Raw genomic sequence first — 18615 nt, forward strand, 5'->3', positions numbered from 1 at the left:
GTTGTAAAGTGTGTTTATGGGGAATATGCTTTGCAGGCGATCTCTCGTGTTACACATGTGTGTCTGTATGGCTTCGACCCAACAATAATGGAACAGATAGTGTGGAGCCTCGCAGACTAATTAACCAAATCACTGAGAAAATAGCAGCCTGCTAATTAATGGGTATTATGGCATTTCAGAAATCAGCGCTCTAATTGGGGAGGGGGGGGGGGGGGGGGGGGGGCTGAGCCTCGGATTTCCAGACTGCAGTAATTCAGACTTTATCCATCCATCCATCCATCCATCCATCCATCCATCCATCCATCCATCCATCCATCCATCCATCCATCCATCCATCCATCCATCCATCCATCCATCCATCCATCCATCCATCCATCCCATCTCCCTGCTTTAATGCTCCTTTTAAAAAGGCAATTTATGTACATGCAGGTAAAATAATTATCCCATCTCAATTTTTTCTGATGCACACAAGTTTCTTTCATTAAGGAGCCAGAGGCATCTCCCTTCACACCCGATCCATAAATTTCCACATTAAACATCTTTATAATACTATGAGTATAAAAACATTCAAATGCAAGTGAATTGGATACTAATATAATCCATCTGAATAATTCTCTCTTATTTTCTGGGCGTCTGTCTCCTACCAGCCTTTCTGATACATGTGCATACATGCAAATCCCCTATAGACTCCTCTTAACCCTATCAGATGCTGAGACAATCAAAATAGATTTGCATTCAAATGCCACATGCTTGGTATCAAATATCAAATCAAGCTGGAGTCACTGAGACAGACAGACAATCACCTAGTCCCTGTTGCCCCCAGCACCTCCTCCTCCTGTCTCTTCCTCAGGGTCCCAGGGACTCACGTTCTCCCTTGGACTTCTTCTATGGAAGAGTGACAATCTGTGACAAGGGCTTGATTGACAGCTTGTTGATGCTTCTCTTACACAAACTCTCCACATTGGTTTTCCACCATTTCTCGCCGCCGCTGTGCAGGTCTGCGATCGCCCGTGGGCTACTGCTCTGTAGGCTGCACACCCCTGTGCTTATAAATCAGAGTGTCAGCCTTGTGAATGAACCCATTTTGACTTTGCCCTTGTAAAGTCTGGGCCCCCCTAGAAGCAGGTCGTAACTGCATCCTGCCTTTTTCTGTCCTTCTTGCATTGACTTGCTAACAAATGCGTGGAGAAACTTTCTTGATGCACACACACTCAGAGCAGCTTCGGCACACAAACTATAGCACATTAGAAAATGCACTGGTTATGGGCAGGGCCTCACAGGAGAAGGGTATAAATACATCAACAACACGACCGCAGAGACAGTTCACACACATCATAACAGCGAGGATGCCGGCCTTAATCTCACACACTCAGCTAGTACACCTGGTTAATGTTAAGAGGGCAGTTATAGTCAATTACATTCCCATATAATGCAAAAACCTCCACCCTGCCAGTGCACAGGGAGTAATTGAAAACAGGCATGGAGCACGACAGGGTCCAGGCAAAAAGTCAGTTTCCCACCCTTTCACTATACGTTAAGTCTTCTCAAGCTGTATTCTGGAGTCCTGGGGGCATATATGAAAAGGGGAAAAGGGTGTGGTTGCCATTTAGATATGAGGCGGTGAAAACAGCAGAGGACCCAGCATCATATGAGGTAAAGGAGAGAAGTACAAAAGCTGAAGGAATGGGATGGCGCTGAAAGCTTTGCCTCCCAGGTGAGGTCCAGGGGAAGACCGGCTGGGGTCAAAGCGAGAGGGTGGCGCTCCATTTGGGATCGGGCGGGGGAATTGAGGGGGACAGCAGTTGTAAGTAGGAGTCTGAGACTGACAGGTGACATTACCCTGCGTCATGGCTGGAGGGACAGAGGGACAGAGGGCGTGATGGTTATCCAAGCAGAGAAATGTCACTGTCCAGACGCTGCTGTGACATACACACACACACACACAAAGACGTGCACCACAACAAAGATTGTACAGACACACACATGCACAGAGGAAACACAAAGATCCAGGACAAAAGCGTCTGGAGTCTTTGAGAGGGAAAAAGGCTGGCTATAGTGGGCAGAGATGGAGAGATTACACCCTTTTCATTTAAAAATGGAGACGACTCTAGAAAAAACACACACACAAAAGCAGAAGAAAAGGCCGAGTCTTTCCTACTACGATTACAAGTCAACAACTTTAGCATTTATTCACTTTGTCCGCTTCTTATAAAACTCTCTATTATTAAGTTATTTCTTTCTCTGTATGTTTGCATTTCAATCTGCTGTTTTCATTAAAGCCCTTTTTTTTTTTAAGCAAAGCTTATAAAATGTCCATATTGCTTCTCATTCGACCTCATTGATTTAGTGTTTGGTTAAATATTCACGAATGTGGATGCAATTAACATGCTGTTAATGAATAATTGATCGCATCTTAAGCGGCCATAAAACTCATGCATATTAATTATTGAAACAGAAAATATGAAAAAAGCTGCCTTCCTTGTTTTGCTTCAATCAACCTCCTTTTATTTTTTTGTCAAGGAGGCACATTGAGGGTTTTTGTGGTGGTGAGGTATATTCAATCTATGTGTGTGAGGAAAGGAAAATGAGGTAGGAACCAGAAAGTGATGGGAAAACTATGCAAATGCTTTCCATAAACACAGTTTTAACAACTCTTATAAGCATTTAAGTTCCTTTGAGTACATCCATTTTGCTCATGCATACATCTCCCCAGTGTGTGTTTCTGTGAGTTGCGCGGCTGCAGTGGGGAGTTACAGTGTGAGTCGGTGTTGTGTTGACAGCAGCGGTGTGACAGAGGTAGTAGCTGGCGGTTATGAGAGGCAAGTGTTTACCACGAGTGAAGAGAACATAAAAAAAAAAGTAGCAAACACTGAGGCTTGTCAGTGAGAGACTGGAGATCAGTCAGCCAACAATGAGCTTCCCTCTTCCACCGTGTCTCTACTGTTTTATGGTTATAGGCTGATCTCGCCCCTGGCGCCTCCCTGGATCCTGGTGGGTGGAGAACAATTGTACAGAGAGGGAGATGGGGGCGGGAATCAGCTCAAATGTGCCTCATATTAATGCTGCAGTGCACCTTTGGTCAGGTAAACAATCTCCTTCCATGTGTGTGACAGCAAAACTGTATGTTTGCGGGGTTAAATTCATTATTCGTACATCCTGCACTCCTAAACCACTCTAAAATGCCGTGACATGAAAAATACATCCCAGGAGCAGCCGCACACTCCAGGAAAACACCAATTTACATCATTGCTTGTTATTTATTTAGCACATAAAAAGCTTTAGAGGAGTGTGTGTCACAATGCTTCCATCTATCTCCATCTATAGCACCTAACTAACCACAGTTGTGCCTCCGTTAAAAGTGACAAGTCGTCAATTGTGTTCCGATAATAACCCCCCCCCCCACTCAATGTCTGCGTGTCTGTCTTCTTGTGTGTGATGCTAATCTGATCAAAGACTTTTATAAAAACAACTAGCAAGTGGAAGATGGACAAACATCATGGTGCTTGTGGAGAGATGAAGACCAGGCAGACTTTCAGCAAAACCTTGCATTGTTAAAATCATGAAAAAATAGGTAACTCTAAAAAAAAAACTTTTTCAGCAAGGTTAACAACGCTCTCCACAGCTAGGCTGTCTGTGGTTTTATGGTGCAGGAAAAGCTTGTGTGTGATTAAGATTTTTATATGAAGAGGAAGATGCCACTTGGCAGCCTTTTTTATATATTTATATATATTTATATATATATATATATATATATATATGTGTGTGTGTGTGTGTGTGTGTGTGTGTGTGTGGTGTGTGTGTGTGTGTATACAGTGTGGCAAAGAACATTTGTTCAGCCACCAATTGTGCAAGTTCCCCCACTTAAAAAGATGAGAGAGGCCTGTAATTCTCATCAACCAAGACGAAATGAGAAAATAAATCCAGAAAAATTAATATAAAGAATTTATTTGTAAATTATGTCTGGCACTGCAAGATTTGAGTCCCTGGCGGTGTAATGCGTTACCGATGGTAGCCTTTGTTACTTTTATCCCAGTCCTCTACAGGTTATTGACTAGGGTCCCTCGTGTGGTTCTGGGATTTTTGTTCACCATTCTTGTGATCATTTCACTGGGTGAGATCTTGTAGGGAGTCTTATTTGTCTTTCATTTCCTAATAATTGCCCCACAGTTGATTTCTTTACACCAAGCTGCCTGCCTATTGCAGATTCAGTCCTCCCAGCCTGCTCCAGGTCAACAATTTTGTTTCTGGTGTTAGATCATCAGTCTTGGCCATTGTGGAGTTTGGAGTGTGACTGTGACTGTTTGAGGTTGTGGACAGGTGATTTTTATATAGATAACGGGTTCAAACAGGCGCCATTTATTCAGGTAATGAGTGGAGGACAGAGGTTCCTCTTACAGAAGAAGTTACAGGTCTGTGAGAGCCACGTTGTAGGAGACCAAATACTTATTTTCCACCATAATTTACAAATAAATCCTTTAACAATTAGAAAATGTGATTTTTTTTGGATTTTTTGTCTCTCATGGTTGAGGTATACCAATGATGTAAATTACAAGCCTCTCTCATATTTTTAATGGGATAACTTGCACAAATATAAAACTCTTAGCAGAGATTCAAAAGCCTGCATGCAGGATAAAAGTGAGGATCGGACCACCAGAGAGAGACAGAGTCTGTGATTCATCTCATCTTTCCAGGTTCAACTAGCGGTGAAGTTCCTCAAACTACAAACTGCACCTTCTGTTTTCAGGTAAAGATGATGGTGTTGGTGGTGGTGTATGTGTGTGTGGGGGGGGGGGTGCTTTAGGGAATGAGATGAAGTGAAAGTGAAGTACAAAAAAAAATGCACACATGCACTTACATGGAAAAAAATGGTGGTGGATCTCTCTGTGGCTAATTCTCTGGGTGTGGGAAAGCAGAGCACCTAACACAGGTTGGCCTGGTTTCAGTAATGAGTTTGATTCTTCTCTTTGCCTCCTCAGTCTCACTGGGGACCGAGGCTGCATAATAACATCCTTCACATGCACATACACTCTGGCATACACACACACACACCGACACAAACAGGTCTATGGGGAACTAATTATTCTCACCTGTGTTAATTATTGCTGTAAGCCAATCAGTGGACTCTGTGCTAATTAGGCAGTGTTAGGTCTGATTAGTGTTTTGCAGCAGGCCCACTCAAACTGTTATCTAGCATAGCAGTCCCCTCAGGCAAAAGAGGGAGAAGAACAGGTGGATGCTTGCCCTGTGTGTGTGTTTCTGTGTGCGTGTGTGAGCAATAGCCTGTTTGTTCTCAGCTTCAATGATAAATAATTGAAGGACAACGTATATTTACAACTATGTACATATATATATATATATATATATATATATATATATATATATATATATATATATATATATATATATATATAGTTGGAAAATAACTTTTTCAAAACAAAGTGATGTAAGCCAGCACTTCAGCCCGTCTCTCTGCCCTTGTCAGTTAATTGGACCTGGGTTGGGGTCACTTCTTTCATCTGGACAAACATTCCCTTATGCCCTTTAAGTTAATGAGGGCTGATCCAGGATCACTTCTGTCACTAATGGCTCAGTTTTTGCCAGGATACACCCCCCCTCCCCCTCAATTGATCCACACATCACAAGAGCTGGATGGGTGAACACATGTGTGTGTGTGTGTGTGTGTGTGTGTGTGTGCGCGTGTTAAATGTATAAATGGGGATTCTGTGAGTGACCTCCCAGATGAGGAGAATTTTTTTAAAGAGGGAGTAAAGATGAGAAGAATAGGAAGAGGAGGAGGGAAGAAAGAGGGAGAAGAAGGCTTGGAGGAAACCTTCCTCTTATGACACCATTGATTTTCTTTCAGAGGTTTGAGCCTGTCACTGCTGAACACTTGGTCCCAGCGTCCTGCCCACACACACACACACACCACACTCAATGACACACACACACACACACACATACAAACTCTGTGCCCTGACCTCCACGTGTGCCTGCTGGTCCATACTGGGTCTAATGACACCGGGGCCTCCCACAGATCAATACTAAGCTGTCACTCAGCTGGCAACATACACACACTTGCAAAGACACACAAAAGTAGTCTAGCAGATGAAGACACACATACATGCAAGGTTGGGGTGTGCATTTGCACATTTGTGTATGCTGGAAGCAATGTTTTTTTCCAACCTCAGCAGCAGATGCCCCCTTCCTCCCCCTCGGCTGACTATCCCACCAACGCACACACAGAACCTGGACCGAAGCCATATTCTCTGTCCACAGCCTTTTTCTCACCCTCCTGCCACCTCACACTGAGAAGAGTCCTGATGTAATATTGATAAATGAAGATGGGAGCCCAATACAAAGTGATAGGCTCTTGTGATGGCAAATTAAAAACTGTCATTGATTTCAATGTGCGCATACGAACGCGCTTACTCTCAGAAGACACACAACCCTCCTGTCCTCCTCCACATCACTCACTCAGCAACGTTTTTTCCTGCTTCTTTTTCTTTCAGCCACCATCACACCCCCTTCCTCTCCTTCATATTATCTCTCTTCCTCCTCAACAATCTCAAGCACCCATCCATCTCTCTTCATACAGATCTCAAGTGCCACTCCAAAAAAACAGACTGCAGCTTAAGCCAAACTCTTCTATGAAGAGTTCTCGCATTTGTTCGATGGCCTCTGTGCGGGACGTCTACCATCTCTGGGTCTAGATCAGTTAATTAAAAAAATAAATCCTTCGTCTTCCTTTGGTTCTGTGCAAACAAGATCATTAACGTCCAAGCAACAGAAAAAAAAGAGCAGCTGTCGATTGTGACTAAAAAGCATTTGTTTGTCTCTTTTAAATCACTAATTATAGCCTGGCACAACACAGGGCAGATGCAGGCTAATTCAGCATTAGGCCGTTTGGTGTTTATTAAACTTTTATAATGTGATCACTCTGATAACGGCGCAATTGTTTCCCTGGGCGTGTGTGATTATGGTGTTGTACCCCTCTTGTAATGTTTCCTGTAGAGTGCCCGTGCGAGTGTGTGTGCTCGTGAGTGTGTGTGCGCTTCTTGGAGCTCGCTGAGTTGTGTTTTCCATTTCTCATTAGACTGGGACAGTCTCCCGCTGCAGGGTCAATGGAGGGGAGAGAGGGTGCATGGATGGGCGTGTGTGAGGTTTTTGTGTGTGCCTATCTGTTTTGGAGGGGAGTGGGGTGGTAATGAGCGCAGGAACATAATACTACAGCGTCCATTAATGCTCTGAGGCAGTGACATTAGGCATACTTAACTAATAGAGCCAGTCTCTGCAATTACCCACTGTTATCACTGCAGCTTTAGAGGGGAACCGGCTTTAATAAATGTTTGTTGTAATGTGATAAATGCCAGGTTTGCTCATTTGCAATCTACACTGCGGGACAAGGGAAAACGGGTGGATCTAATTGTTTCCCTTCGAATAGCTCAGAGAAGTCCTCTACAAAAGAAAAAAAAAGTCCTTTTCAGGATGTATTTCTCCAGGTACATCTTCTGAGTTGCCTGTCTCTCCTTGTCTCTCAGTGGGGTACTGTTACAACTGTCAAACAGAGAAAAGCAGCCCATGCTTAACGCTCACTCACACGTCTCTGTCTCCTCTTTTTCCTCTTCTTTCATCTTCCTTTTATCCCGGCCCGCATCAGAGGCACTGCGGTGATTGTGTGTGTAAACATCTTGTCATCCTTACATGGGCGCCATGACAGAAGAGATGTGAGCTTCATTAACAGCACGCTTGTAAGTTTGTTTTTGTATTTGGCCGTGCCTCCGTTGGCTGCTGGACTTTACTGAGGTCAACGCAACAAAGATATTGATGTTTTTGGTTAAAATTTAACGTTTAAAAACCCACTTAAATGAAAAAGGTGTTTTTACCACGCTCTTGTGACATTTCTCTGATTATGGAGGACTTCTATAAAGAAAGTTAAGCTTAAAATTGTGTTTTTGAGCATTTCTTTATTCAAATCGTAGTGAATCCGGAGCAGAAAAAAATACTGTTGGAAAAAGCTTGTAGTTGTGAATTACCGGTAGGTGATTAAATCTGCGGGCCACAAGCTCCCTGCTCCGCCCTATTCCGATGTATCCACTGCAAACATATGGGTCCATGGACGTCTTTGTTTTTCCTTGTCCGAGCTGGCATCTGGCTGAAAACTGGATAACTCCAATATTGCTTGGAGTGTGAGGGGTGGTAAGCTCGTGAGATAATGCGCAAACAGATGGATGACAGGAAGTGGAGGTGGACTTAGAGGCTCAGAGGTGAATTTCTAATGACATACTGAGACGCGCTGTTGAAACTATGTCATAGAAAACAACTAACTAACTAACCAACTAGAAAACAAAGCTAAAAATGGCATAATCATTATTAAAAGACCAAAAGAGGATTGGAATGGCTCTTTAAACACTTTTAGGTTCATGAGAATGCCTCCTCAGACTAAAAGCAGCTACATGTTCCAAAACAACTTTTCCCATTCACACATCATTATTTTGTCAGTGAATCTCACAAGTTTGTGCGAAGACAATAGCCAGAGGAACAGGGAGGGAGGAATGGGGAAAGGTATCGGCAGAAAGGGAGGAGGAGAAAACTGTGCCATTAATTGTTTTCCAGAAAAAGGTTGCAGAGGTCTATTCATGCGAACAGAATGTCACCTCGTGTAAATTACAGCTTTTGCGCCGGAGAAACCAATAACGGTGGTAATGAGCGTGACTTTCTCCTGTGCCGCGTGCAGCTCAAGGAGCAGCACTCAAACAGAGAGGAAGATTCCAAGTGTGATTAACCAGAAACACCTTCCGAGTTAAATCTGGAGTTCTGAGTGGGAGGACTAAAGAGAGGCACACATGCAGGGGCAAACAGAGCGAGGAAGAAGAAAAGAAGAGTAGGAGACACCGAAAAGGAAACGAGTGAACATTCCTCTCAGTAAGGTCAGGCCACTTGGTAAACAAAGCAACAACGCGAGCAGCGCACACATGAAGGGGCTGAGGCAGTGTAAAACAACAAAGTGTCTCAGTCGATTGCCCACGCCTTACTTTGTCTCCCCTCAAAAGTTACATAAACACAAACAAAGGCCTTTAAATTCAGCTGTGCTTTTTGATGTAGAACTGTGACATGTGCTGGGGTCTCATTTGCTGGTGATTAATGCAAAAAAATAAATAAAAAGGAATATATTAGCAATGTAAGAATACATCATCCCTTTGATCGCACAGCACAGTTGACCATTTTTGTCTGCAAGATGACATCTACGCATTTCATTTAATTATGGCTCACAACTCCCTTGAAGATTTTCCTTTAGTCCCTAACAGCACATCTCAAATTAGTCAAACTCAATGGCAGTAAATCACAAATAAGAGAAGATGCGAAACAGCAGGACTTGGAGAGACTGATAGTTACAAAACTGCCTTCAGGTATTTTCTATTTCAAGTTTTTGATTAAATATCGTTACAGTAGAGAATGACTGGAATATAATTTAAATGCATTAACTTGGTTGCAGAATCTCTGTAAATAATCAAAGTGCATATCCCCCTTCCCTTCCATACTGGCCAGCTTTTCCTTCCATTGTGACATGTGAAACCGAGAGCGGCGCTCACAGCGCCTGGCCAGCGATCCATTCTTCCTGGACAGATTGATGGAAAACAATCAACAGACCATACATCTTGCACTGGCACAGCAGGTCACGAGCACTCATCCTGGACACCTGGACCTACATCCTGGGCTACAGTGCTGAGGTACAGAAAAAAAAGGGGGCTGGAGTTAAAACTGGATGAGAGGAAGTGAGACACCAGGATGGTGGGAGGGGACACAAATCTGGCATGAAGCATGTTGTCTGTGTTCTCACTTAACAGATGTGCTGTATTTTTTGGAGTATAATTCGCATTTTTTTTTTTGCATAGTTTGGTCAAGGGTGCGACTTATACTCAGCAGCGACTTATTTGTGATCGTTTAAAGATAAATGGGCTCATATATTTCTTATTTTCCCACTAACAACCGGTTGCCCTTTACCCGTCGTTTCTCACCAACAACTGCAAGCTTTCTTTCCCCAGACTAATGCAGGACAGCAAGTCATTAAACTGGGTTCCAGAGACAAGAAAGTACCGCTGAAAGCACCTTTATTCAGATGCAGCTCCTGAGGTTGAAAGTAAAGTTCAGCATTAAGAAAAGCAAAAACAAAAACTGAATGATCTCATGAATCCAGGCATGAACATGATTGTTGATGCTTTTGTAACCTGATCTCTTAACGCCATCTGTGTCTTCCATGCATTGCTTCCATGTAGCGAAAAGGCTAAAAACTTGATGTAGCTTCTCCCACATGTGCCGGGTGAGTCTGGTTTGTGAACACATTTTTGGACAAGCATTGAGCATTGAATTTGACGCACGTCAAAAGAGCCAGCTGATACAAATTTGACAAGGGATTTGCATTCAGGCTTGGTGGATTTGTTCAGAATAGTTGCACTTTTCTGCCAAAAGTGTGTCTCATGCTCTGGTACGACTTATATGTTTTTTTCTCCTTTTTTTAATTCATCTTTAGCTCCTTTGACTTATGCTTCGGTGCAACTTATGCTCTGGAAACTACAGTAATCAGTAAACAATAAATCACGGGTGATGGCAGCGATCAGGGCAGCTTGAGGCTATACTGCTGGGTGACACACGGGCTCAGCCAACTATGAGAGGAGGCCTGAGTATCCTTCACAGACAGGGGCTGGTGTGTCTATTCAATTAAGAGCAGCAACAACAGGCAGCCATGTAACACATTGGCTGTGAGAGAGCACTTAGTGGGCTGTGTGCTAGACTGTCCACACACATCAGAGCAGTGAGACAACAAAGCCTTGCCACACACACATAGCCACACACGTCTGAATGTATAGCATCACACCAAGAGGCACACACTCGTGCTCTTCATGCCTCATTTGAAAAGCAAATTGAGCGCATCTTCCAGGGCAAGTCACGGACTAAATCCTGGAAAACGTTCCTCTTTCCTCCCTTGCTCACAGCACCCCGCACGCTGACACACGAGGCTTTTCGTTCGGTAAATATATCTCAATTCTGTTTAACCCCGGTTCTATCTCTATCTCCCCAGCCTGTAATTTCCAACACCAAAAATGTCTCAAATAGCTCTTAGAGAAGTAGGACGCTACTCATTTGGGTCAGCCCTGGCCAACCTAAACCCCTCATTCTGGGAGAGAACAAACACTAACACAAAAGGCGGAGAAGAGAACGGAGGACAGCAGCCAGGTCAAGCAGGGAAATCAAGCAATAATGACAAAGCAGTTTGGGGAGAAAATACAGCTATTGCAGTGCTATTTACAGGTTCTCCAGTCAAAAGAAGAAAAAAAAGGATTGAGGAATCTCCTTATGTCCTATAGTCTAAATCCTTTCATAGTAATTGTTTTGGTAAAATCGTGCTTTTTTATTTTGTAACCTAATAAACTCACTGTTACCTGTATTCAGCTGTAGAGCATCAACCTAACCAAAAGAATGAAGCAGCTTTACTCAGTTTACTGGAGGAAACAAAAGTTAAGAATTAAAAAAAAAATTGGGGTATAACAATTAATCAACTAAATCGATGAATTGATTTTTATTCTTACAATCCAACCAAAACCTAAGGCAAGCTATGGCGGCTCCACTGCTGAACACTGGCACCTACCTTCACCAGAGGCAAGGTGGGGTTCAGGGTCTTGCCCAAGGACACTTCGACACATGTGCAAAGCGGGAATCAAACACCATTTGAATTGAGACACGGTAGGCTTAGATACTATAAGATAAAAATGACCAAGTACGTCACAGCGGACAACACATATGTGAGGTCAGCAAAAAAATTATCAAGCCATCATTTCAGTCCAATGGCTTTGTATGGTCATATGTCTTTGCAAAATTCAGTGTGGTACAAACTTCACCTGCACTGTTCAGTACCCAGGAATTTTTCTCGAAGCCACAATGGTTGAATTTTTTGGCTAGATTTTTACTGGATGGATTTAAGGTCAGAGAATCGGATCATTCAAAATGAACTAATATCGGCAACCACAAAACATGATAGGAATTGTTTTGTTGTTAAAATGAACCGTTACACAACTAACATATGCGCACATTTCCAGTGCATTTTTTACACACAAGAAAAATCTCGCTAATTCAGTACTATTGACAAATAAAAACTAAAGCAAGGTATAAACACACTAGAAATAATAGGGAGCTATTATTTTTTTGGGAGGTGTCCTTAAATGAAATGGAGCTAGTTGCTGGGGGTGAGAGGGCTAAAGAAAGTAGCAAAGCTGCTTTAGAGGCTCCTTGACCTCCAAACTCCCCTGCTGTCAATCAACACAGCCGTCCGTCCCCTGGGGCACGCTTTCCTCCTACGCTGGGGGGGGGGGAACCACCGCAGGGAAAAAAAAAAAAGAACACAGCCAAACAGATGCAGAAAGCTCCAGGTCAGCTTGCCTCTATGCGCATATATGAAACAATTTTTTGCACACCTGTGGATTCTTTTAACTTGGCATGCGTATGTCTGCTTACGCATTTGCGTGCCGTGTAGGAGTTTATCTGGGAATGAGAACAGCATCTATATCTGTGTTTGTGTGTGCTTTTAAAATGTGTGTGAGGCAGATTTGTGAGGCAGCTAGCACCTGAGGGAGAGGAGTCCTGCCTGCATATCGATGAGCCAGCAACTCTGCCTATTTGCCCCTGAACCCCACACAAACACCACAGCTCAGGGCCAGACCTTTTCAAAGCCTCCCAAAACATCTAATCCATCTGCCCCCCTCTCACCAAAATGAAACAAGGTATAAAAAAACCCCCACTCAATCCAAAAAAACCAGTGGTTTTAAAATCTACACTGTTCCCATATTGTCGCCAATCAAAAATGTGGAAGCAACTGCTAACACTAAGAAAAAGTAATGTCACACAAAGGGCATCATGACTTAATGTCATACTTCTTTGTCTTGGAGGGAAATGTCAGGCCATTGATAGAGGGTCAAAAACAAAACAAATAAAAAATGGCGTGTCAAAAACATAGAGGAAAATGTGACTAAAATGCAAAAAGCGAAAGAGACAAAAATATCCATGTGTCACCAGAAAGAGCCTTGCAAATGTAGGATGGCTGCACTGTAAGCGTTCACCTTCCCACAAATGTGACAGTTACGAAAGTGAAACTAAACTACAGGGACGGAAGGTGCTGCCAGTAAACCACATTAACATCAAATGCAAATGAGGAAGAGGCTAATGGCTGGACAGGTGCCGACTGGGCCCTTTAAATGACACACACACATATTTGGAGGCACAGGCGCGCACACACACTCACACAGATGAGTTGGATGAATTAAACATGGGTGGGCTCTGCTTGGGGGTTGGCATGGCTGACACAAAGTCAATGGCATACATTATTCACAAGTGAACGTTAGCCTAGCCAAGGCAACACATGACCTCTGACCCCGGGAAGTGCATCCAAACACAACAACGGAACAATAATAGGGTCCCCCACATCATACACTGTGACAAACAGACAAACTTGTAGATACTCTGTTGTAATACTGCTCAACTATCAGCTGAGAGGTGAACCAAAACCTGGTCTAAATGTGCAAACTACCCACCGTGAAGCCGAGAGTCTGTCTGTTCCACAGGCTAATAGAACAGGAAGCCATCAGCCATGACATCACCCTCCCCGGGAGGAGCACTTCCTGCCCGACATTCTTCACTCAAGACGCTCACACACACACACACACTCGTCAGGAAATGGCCTCTATCAACACACACATTCGCTCCTGGGAAAATAACCAACACTGATGCGGATACACAAGCAAAGACGCGCATGCAAGGAAATGGGGAACATGAACAGCGAGCTGCAGGAGTGTGTGCAAATCCAAACAGCTAAATGCATACACTCAAAGACAGCAACAAACGTGAAATAACAGTCTGTGCAGGTCAAGCACAGACAGCACTGCCCCACCTAGATAGAAACAAGAGATCATTGGCTATGAAGGCCTTAGCAGTGGATGCTTATCTCTAGAAACAGTTCTTCTGTTGCTCCTCTAGAGAGGCTCTCCCTGCCTGGGGGAGGCCCTGAAGTCAGCTTATGGGAGTTGGATGAGTAGGAAAGAGCCACAGGACACAGGTGGTAGGAGGCAAGAGAGGACACATGGTGCTGGAGGGGCAGTCATACCCCCAAAGAGAATGGGTTTGTTTTACTCCAATTTGATGATTTTGATTGTCAGAATCACTGAACAGACATTTTTCAAACAGCTAATTTGTTTATGTTGCATTGTGTTGATGTGAAGACTGGGAAAAAAACCAGACAATATGATGTAAGATTAAACAAAAAAAAGTTTTAAAATCATTTGCACATTTATTATTTAAGAACTGCCACTTTCTATATATGCTTTTCTAATCTCTTACCATCCACATCTTCCTGTAAAGCACAGAAGATTGCTTGAAAGAATCAAAGCTGCTGTCTGATCATTTCTGGAAAGACTTTTTTTTATGAGAACATAAAATCACTTTTTTTTTATGTTCAACAGACATTGTTTTCTGAATAATTTTTTAGTAAAATTTAGTAAAATATTAAAGCAAAGTTTTAAAAAGTTTGTTAGTGGCTCTTTTTCTATAAAACTAGAAAAATATATGATTATTTTTTTATCTGGATTTCATTTCTCTTTTGGTTATTAAAAATGCAGAGTAGCCTAAACCAAAGACAAATTTAACAAAATGAAAGACATCGTATAGTCCCACACAGAAATTAAATAAATTGCAGATGATTAGACATGTTGCTTATAAATTAACCCAATGACAACCAGAAAACTAGAGAAAAACTTAAAGATCCAGGAGGTTTTGCATTTATTACTGCGTCTTAAAAGGTAGTCAAAATGTTCTTTCTCTCCTGAAAGTGTTGCTCAAGCCTACATTTCTAAGAACTCATCACCAGCTATGTATGATTTATAAAATAAAGCTGGTTTTATCCATTACAGATTAGAGAAAGTTCAAAGACAGGACTCTTAAGTGGAGGCTACTCCCAAAACAAGGTGGTTTGTGGCAAGTTTTGTCAGAGTGCAAGCATACCCTGAACGGATTCACCTCCTAGCAGAGGTGTTGTCACGTGGGTTTGCATTAATGCTAAAACCGAGTACAAAATGATCATTCTAACATGATGAAGAGGGAGCTCATAGAAAATCTTCTTGTCAGAGCACTGCCGATCCACAGTGTCAGATTTGTTCTCCTAACAATCAAATAAGTTTCTCATTAGCTGACTTTATTTTCCCTCATTCCTGCAGTTTTGCTGCAGTGGCCTGTTTTTCCCATGTTAACGAGAGCGAGCTAATTAGGCAATCAGACCCATTACTCTTCCAGAAGAGTTAGAGCTAGCCCAGCTAATTAGGGCTGTAAAATCTAATCATCTCTGCGAAACAGCAGAGGGCTAACGAGCCCTTATTTAACGAACTAAATAACTTCAAGGGTGGAGAAGGGCTGCTGATGGTATTTCTTTATGAATTTGAAGGAGGGGAACTCGGGGTAATTGAGTCAGTTTCAGCCTCACAGTTGTTTGTTTGTTTATGAATCCCTGATTATTACAATTGCCAAGAATATATTGAAGCTAAATGAGCAAGCGTATTAACCCTCCTCCTCCTTATACCCATCCAGTTCCTCCTTGAGAAACTGCTAGCAGCCCCTCCTCAGCAGTTCTCCTCTCACCTGACCTATTTTCCTGTCCAGAAAGAGTGCTCGCTGGAGAGAAAAACAGAGATACTGCTGTTGTTTTCCCTCCTCCTGCTCTAATTTGTTGTTCGTTAATGCTGGCCTCACACCTGAGCCATTGGGCGTCGAGGGAATACCGCCAGCGAGCGACCAGATCACATGTTCTGTGTGGAAAAAGCTGCTCGCAGTGGAATCACTCCACTCCGCAGTGAAGCTCCAAGTGCGAACAGAAAGTTTGGGAGCCAAGAGAGCAGCCTAAGCAGGGGGAGTGGAGCACAAAGTAGCCAAATAAGAAACTCAACAAGTATGCGCACAGAAGTCGAATCAGAAATATGGCAGGGAGTGATGGGCAGGCTTGTTGTCTGGGTCCACGTGGTGGGGTGCAGCTGTCTCAGGGAGCGCTGAGGTGAGGCCTTCTGCTTCAGTGGAGCGGAACCAGGGTGGCGCACACAAACCGTGCACACTCACACACACAGGTAAAAAGCAGCTTTTTGACGGAGCAGTTGTGAGAACAGGACAGCTGCGCTTATCAGATGGCACAGGTCACTGCCTCATTACCACTCACACACAAATACACCCAATTGCGACAAATTCAAATCAGACATACTGTAAAAGAGTCTACGCTTTTCGTTTTAACTGCTGATCCAGAGCCGAGCTGCTCTTTTAGGAAAAAAAAAAAAATAAATCACCCCACTGTGTAAGGACTTTCCTTCAGTTCTTGGCGGGCCTTACTCTGTGCTCCCACATGTATGCCACACACGTTCATACAAACCAAGCCAAACAGTAAATCTACAGGGCTTCTCCCCCCACATCCAACAGACTTTAAATCACACCAGTCCCTGCACTGCTCAGAGGTAGTTTATGACAGTAGGAGAAAGGCGCACACTCGAGGAAGTACGTGTTGAAAGCAACTAACAAGCTTCAGCGCCAGTCCAAGAGTGGGATTTATTTACAGAAACACAAACACTCCAGACTGGAGCGGCAACCCAAACTGCTCATCAGTTAAGTCATCAGAACAACCACAATGCTGTTTGACCACACTTGAAGCGGAGCTCAACTGCTCTGTAAACGCTCCTCCACTTCACACACTTCACTTTGCACTGGAGTACAATTTACCAACATTTCACACGTTTTGCTTATACAGAGCATGATTGCAAAAAAAAAAAAAAACACCTTTTTTTTCTCTTATCAAATCACATGTTGAGAATTGCTTTTGTCAGTTGCTCTTGAGTGGATTAAATGAAACTGTGTCTCTTTTTTTCTTTCATTTTCCAGCAACATTTGGCAGTGTTTGTTGCGCAATCCGTGTTGACACATGTACAGTGCTGTGTTTGTGTTTGCAGTGACAGCACGATTTCACGTCAGCGGAGTTCAAAGGGCGAAGTTTGCCTACCTGTCGATGATGACAGGGTCTGATGGGGTCTCGTTCCTGTTGCCGCAGCTCTTCTTATCACAACACCGACTGCAGGGGGTGTGGGGGGGGGACAGAATCACACAGATAAAGGGGGAATCACCAAGATGTGAACAACAAGGCAGAGCAAGATAAGACACAACTCAAAGGGACAGAGGAAGTCAGATGAGCATTCAGGAAAGGGAAAACTGGAGTAAAAGGGCGTGAGACTTTTGTGGAGCAGCACTAAAATGGATTTCTGTTTAGCTTGGCGGGGTAAGACCAGGGCTCTTGAGCTGGATCAATGGGGCGATTTTAGGCAAACTTAAGAGCAGGGGAGCTCACACGGGGCTAGATGTATACTTGAATCAGCCTCCGGGGTTCAGGTTAGCTCCATTTCTGTCAGACATCACACAACCAGACATCTTATGTTCTCAATTTTTCCTCAGCAGTCGTCCCCTCCCTGTATCCTGCCTCCCTCTTTTCGCTCTTTCTCTCTTTCAGAAGTGGGTCACTGAGTGGTCCCACTGGACCTGGGGAGTGGTGCATGCTGGGTAGATGGGGGGTTGCATACTGATGTGACGAGTCCTCTTTGAATCGTTTGACTGCAGCACGGCGTAACAATGTGGTGTGTCCCGTTAAAAGCAAAAAAATACTTTCTCTGTTCTCCGAGAGTCTACCTGTGCGCTAGCTGTATGTGTGCAGGATGAGATGGAGACAGACAACAGAGGCCGACCCTCCCCCTGCTTTCTCCAGTCCCTCAGGATGAGTGGCTTGGAGAGCCAGATCAGATTTCTGATCTGAGCCGTTTCCTGCAGCATATGAAAACAAGTGGTCTAAATTGCCTTGTGTGATAACCAGGAAGTGGCTACACTCTGCCACCAGCCATTTTTCTGCATTCATCCATTTCTACTTGGCTGCTTCATGAGCGACTGTTGCATGCTGTGTGATGCTTTTATTGATTTGTAAATGTGCATGAGTTTCTCATGCTTGCTGCTTTTGACTGACCGTGTGTCTGTATTTGACGTGAAATCTGAGTCTGCCACCCCCGTGCACATAGCTCACTGTCAGGACACAGCAAACTGCATGTATTACACAGTCTGAGGAGGATGGGTTTGAGTAATGAGTTTTTCCCTTGTCCTAATTAGCTGAACATGAGAGGGATCCATACACACTCATATACACAAAAGCACACAACAGAAATAGGCCAGGGCCCATCTCCCCAACCCACTTTGAAGGAAAATGATAACATTTCTTTTAGAATTTAGTCGCGTTCCTCGTCTCTTTGCCCCTTCACACCAGCAAAGACATCTCCAAAGTGTAAGAAAAGATTTAAAAAAAAAAACAAACAACAAATGGATTGGCCTTACCTGCACATGATCTCATGGGTCAGCAGAACCCGACACATCTCCGGATTTTTATCCTGGCCCTCATAAACAATTGCCTAAAGACAGAAGACAAAAAAAATAATAACAAAAACAAAGATTAAAATCATTCAAAGTTTGGATTTGATGTCATAGTAATTGGCAAGAAGAGATGAGGCTGAAGAA

The 18615-nt window shown here is 43.4% G+C and overlaps 1 protein-coding gene across 4 annotated transcripts in view; it reads right to left on the reverse strand.

Annotated features, from left to right (window-relative positions):
* The window catches only part of ebf1a (EBF transcription factor 1a), a 54857-nt gene that overhangs the window by 31946 nt on the left and 4296 nt on the right, over window positions 1-18615 (reverse strand). For all 4 annotated transcript variants that reach the window (XR_013658380.1, XR_013658379.1, XM_004073412.5 and 1 more), the window contains exons 5-6: window positions 18436-18509; window positions 17069-17137 (exon numbers count right to left, since the gene is read on the reverse strand). Coding sequence is in view for 2 of the 4 variants with exons in the window: in XM_004073412.5 (XP_004073460.1) it covers window positions 17069-17137; window positions 18436-18509 (143 nt within the window). In the remaining 2 variants the exon portion in view is untranslated. The remainder of the gene's footprint in view (window positions 1-17068; window positions 17138-18435; window positions 18510-18615) is intronic.

Source organism: Oryzias latipes, chromosome 10 (genome assembly GCF_053564925.1).
Source record: "Oryzias latipes strain Hd-rR chromosome 10, Olatipes_Hd-rR_3.1".
In the NCBI taxonomy this organism is placed as follows: Eukaryota; Metazoa; Chordata; class Actinopteri; order Beloniformes; family Adrianichthyidae; genus Oryzias; species Oryzias latipes.